The 4079-nt window shown below is 43.0% G+C and overlaps 1 protein-coding gene across 1 annotated transcript in view; it reads right to left on the reverse strand.

Annotated features, from left to right (window-relative positions):
• LOC104288364 (transportin-1-like) overlaps positions 1 to 906 on the reverse strand; it is a gene marked incomplete at both ends in the record, with an annotated part of 24039 nt that extends 23133 nt beyond the window's left edge. Inside the window, one exon of the mRNA XM_009887160.1 lies at positions 800 to 906. Within this exon, the coding sequence (XP_009885462.1) occupies positions 800 to 906 (107 nt within the window). The remainder of the gene's footprint in view (positions 1 to 799) is intronic.
• Positions 907 to 4079: the final 3173 nt, after the last annotated feature.

The raw sequence follows: 4079 nt of genomic DNA on the forward strand, positions 1-4079 counted from the left end.
ATCCTGAATGCAGATCCGGAATCCAGTTCCCATCCGTCACTGAGTCCAGCCTGGGACTGCCCCAGTGCCAGTCAGTGTCGTGATTGTCATCTTGGGAGCTTGATATGGTTTTGTATATATTTCATTATTTTCTTTTCTTTTTATTATTCATATTACATTAAAGCAGTTTGGTTCCTTCTAAACTCATAAGTCTCTTTTTCCCTCCTCTGCTTCTGTCTTGGAAGAGAGGTGGGGGGAGCATTTGTCGGCCCTATCTGGGGTGCCCCACATCCCCAGTAGCCAGGTCAGCTTAAACCATGACAGCTTGGGATTGCCCTGATCCAGGTGCAGGACCTTGCACTTGGCCTTGTTGAACTGCATGAGGTTGGCTTGGGCCCACCTCTCCAGCCTGTCCAGGTCCCTCTGGATGGCATCCCTCCCCTCCAGCGTGTTGACTGCTCCACACAGCTTGGTATCATTGGCAAACTTGCTGAGCATCCCACTGTCCATGTTGCCAATAAAGATGTTAAACAGCACCAGTTCCAGTACCAACCCCTGAGGAACACCACTTGTTCCACTCGAGAAGCTATGACTACCCATCTACAGTCTTATTCTGCTTTTATTCAAAGAAAACAAATTAATTTGAATGAACACTAAGAACATGGAATGCTGGTAGAATAAAAAGTATCAAATTTCAGCCACTGTTCTCTGAAGATATACACATGCATATACACACACACAAAATACTATACATATATATACACAGTATCTATGAAGAGATTATTTAGATGATAATCCGTTTCAAAATAAGTCTCCTTACCTCACATGTATTGTAATCTTCAGAATCCAACAGGCTGCAAAGCTTTGGTAAGAGTTCAGGCCAATTCTGTAATTCCCCTTTTGAAGCAATGGTTGTTATCAGAATGCCTAAGTGAATAAGAGGAATAAAGGAAACAAGATCTCATATATCTTCACAGTTTTCACACAATTTTTTCTCATTTTACTCCTCTCAAAGATCTAAGGAGTTAAGAATTTTTTTGTTTTATTAAGAGTTGGCAAGCATAAAAGAGGAAGTACATATAATTACAAATGGTATTTGAAGGGTTTTGAAATACAAAGGCAGATTGTTCCTTCCTGCTACCTTGAAGGGCACAGATGTGAGAAGTCAAGCACAAAGTAATTCCAGTTAAGGAAATAATGCCCGGACACTTCAGGGCAGGTTCTAAGTTTACTAAAAACTGTAAAAAACTTGACCTCCATTAAACGGAGTATCAACCTCAAGTCACCTTCTCTTTATTATGAAACAAAAGCATGAACATGGGAAGCTGTCATTCAATAAACTTATAACCCAATGGTAAATTAGTGTTCACAACTGTACTATGTTTACACAAAACATTAAGGACACATTCTAAGACTGAGATACCTACTAAGAGCTTACACACTATGGCAGGTCATCCAATCATCAGCTGTAGAGGTTGGCTGATTCAGATCCAGCAAACAGATAGGATGGCCCAAAGAGTCACTAATTCCATTTCCAGCACATACAGAAACCCCAGGAAAAACCAATTAGGTGACAGGAATGGGGAAGGCTGCTTATAAACTAGGACCAACTATGAGTCTATTTTGCCTCAACTAGTAATCTCCCAAGCGACAAGTGATGAAAAAAAGCTTTACTAAGCTTTTTCATTGAGCTAATCACCATTTATTCCATAAAAAATGACATAATGTTAAAATTCTTATTAAACATACAAGAATACAGGACAACATTACAGAGCAAAGGACATTCTGGGCAAGACACAAAGATATTTTGCATTGTGTTTCCTTTGATTCAGTAAGGCCAGAGAACCCAAGAAGAGAAAGGGCAAAAACGAACAGAGGTAAAACACAATTTTACAGCTCCAGAAGTATTTTGTATCCAGTTGTCTTCATAATTGAAACTGAATAGAAAATACTCCCAAAAGCCTATGGAGATCTATGGAATCTTAAAGACTACTTCTCCTGAACATTATGGTCCTGCAAAGAATATCAAATGCATTAATAGAAAAATACATATTTTATTGTTGCTGGATATTAATGATCTGCTTTTTTTTTAAAAAAAAAATTAAACTGAACTTCATAAAAAGAACAAATGAAATTAACATTCTTGCCTCCTAGACAAGGTACTTAAATTGCAAAATTGTCTCCCTGACTTAGATCTGGCACAGGTTTGTAGAATTAACATGTTGAGAAAGAAACTTAAGAATTAAATTCCTGGAACTCCTCTGGACCAACGTGTGAGAGAAGTGATAAGTCTTAAAGGGGTTGGTAGTTTTGAAAAAGAATTGGTTTAAAATCTTTTCAAGATCCTAGAAGTTTTCAGAAGATGACAAATGGTTGGTCTGTACTTGTAATATGTGCAAGCTTTCACAGCTAAAGGAAAGACTATTTGAAAACTACTTTAAGCGCTATTCAAAAAGGCTTATCCTAGACAGCAACAGGATAATCTAGGAGGAAACACTTGCAGATGTGTAGGCAAGAAGCAACTCGAGGCCATCGTCCACTTGCAACAGAGACATGCAGTTCAGACCATACATGTCATTATGAGCTTTCTGTATAGGCCTGCAGAGAAGCCATTTAATGTTGTGCTAGAGGTTCTGAGGTTGTTTTTTTCTAATGATGAAGAGAAACTTTGGTGAGAACAAAAATAAATAAATAAAGATCATAGAATTGTCTAGGTTGGAAGGGACCTTTAAGATCATCGAGTCCAACCATCAACCAAACACTGCCAAGTTACCACTAAACCATGTCCCTCAGCACCACGTCTACATGTCTTTTAAATCCCTCCAGGGATGGGGACTCCACCACTTCCCTGGGCAGCCTGTGCCAGTGGTTGATAACATTTTCCGTGAAGAAATTTTCCCTAATATCCATCCTGAACCTCCCCTGGCATAACTTGAGGCCGTTTCCTCTCATCCTATCACTTGTTACTTGAGAGAAGAGATCGACCCCCCTCACTACCCCCTCCTTTCAGTTAGCTGTAGAGAGCGAGAAGGTCTCCCCTCAGCCTCCTCTTCTCCAGGCTGAACACCCCCAGGGCCCTCAGCTGCTCCTCATAAGACTTGTGCTCCAGACCCCTCACCAGCTTCATTGCCCTTCTCTCAAAACAGTGTCAAAGGCTTTAGTAAAGTCCAGGTAGACAACATCCACAGCCTTTCCCTCATCCACTAAGCGGGTCACCTTGTCATAGGAGGAGATCAGGTTTGTCAAGCAGGACCTGCCTTTCATGACCCCATGCTGACTGGGCCTGATCACAGAATCACAGAATCACAGAATGGTTAGGGTTGGAAGGGACCTCTGGAGATCATCTAGTCCAACCCCCCTGCCAGAGCAGGGTCACCTACAGCAGGTTGCACAGGACAGCGTCCAGGCGGGTTTTGAATGTCTCCAGAGTGGGAGACTCCACCACCTCTCTGGGCAGCCTGTTCCAGTGCTCCACTACCCTCAAAGTAAAGAAGTTCCTTCTCATGTTAAGATGGAACTTCCTATGTTCAAGTTTATGCCCATTACCCCTCGTCCTATCACTGGGCACCACTGAAAAAAGACTGCTCCCATCCCCCTGGCATCCTCCCATTAAGTATTTGTAAGTATTAATAAGATCCCCCCTCGATCTTCTTTTCTCTAGACTAAAGAGACCCAAGTCCCTAAGCCTTTCTCCATAGGAGAGATGTTCCAATCCCCTAATCATCTTCGTTGCCCTTTGCTGGACCCTCTCCAGCAAAGGACAGTTCCCTGTCCTTCTTGAACTGGGGAGCCCAGAACTGGATGCAGTACTCCAGACGCGGCCTCACCAGGGCAGAGTAGAGGGGGAGGATGACCTCCCTCGACCTGCTGGCCACACTCTTCTTGATGCACCCCAGGATGCCATTCGCCTTCTTGGCCGCCAGGGCACATTGCTGGCTCATGGTCATCCTGTTGTCCACCAGGACTCCCAGGTCCCTCTCCACAGAGCTGCTCTCCAAGAGGTCAGCCCCCAACCTGTACTGGTGCATGGGGTTATTCCTCCCCAGATGCAGCACCCTACACTTGCCCTTGTTGAATTTCATCAGGTTTCTCTCTGCCCA

Source organism: Charadrius vociferus, unplaced genomic scaffold, assembly GCF_000708025.1.
Source record: "Charadrius vociferus isolate BGI_N301 unplaced genomic scaffold, ASM70802v2 scaffold1016, whole genome shotgun sequence".
NCBI classification, from domain to species: domain Eukaryota; kingdom Metazoa; phylum Chordata; class Aves; order Charadriiformes; family Charadriidae; genus Charadrius; species Charadrius vociferus.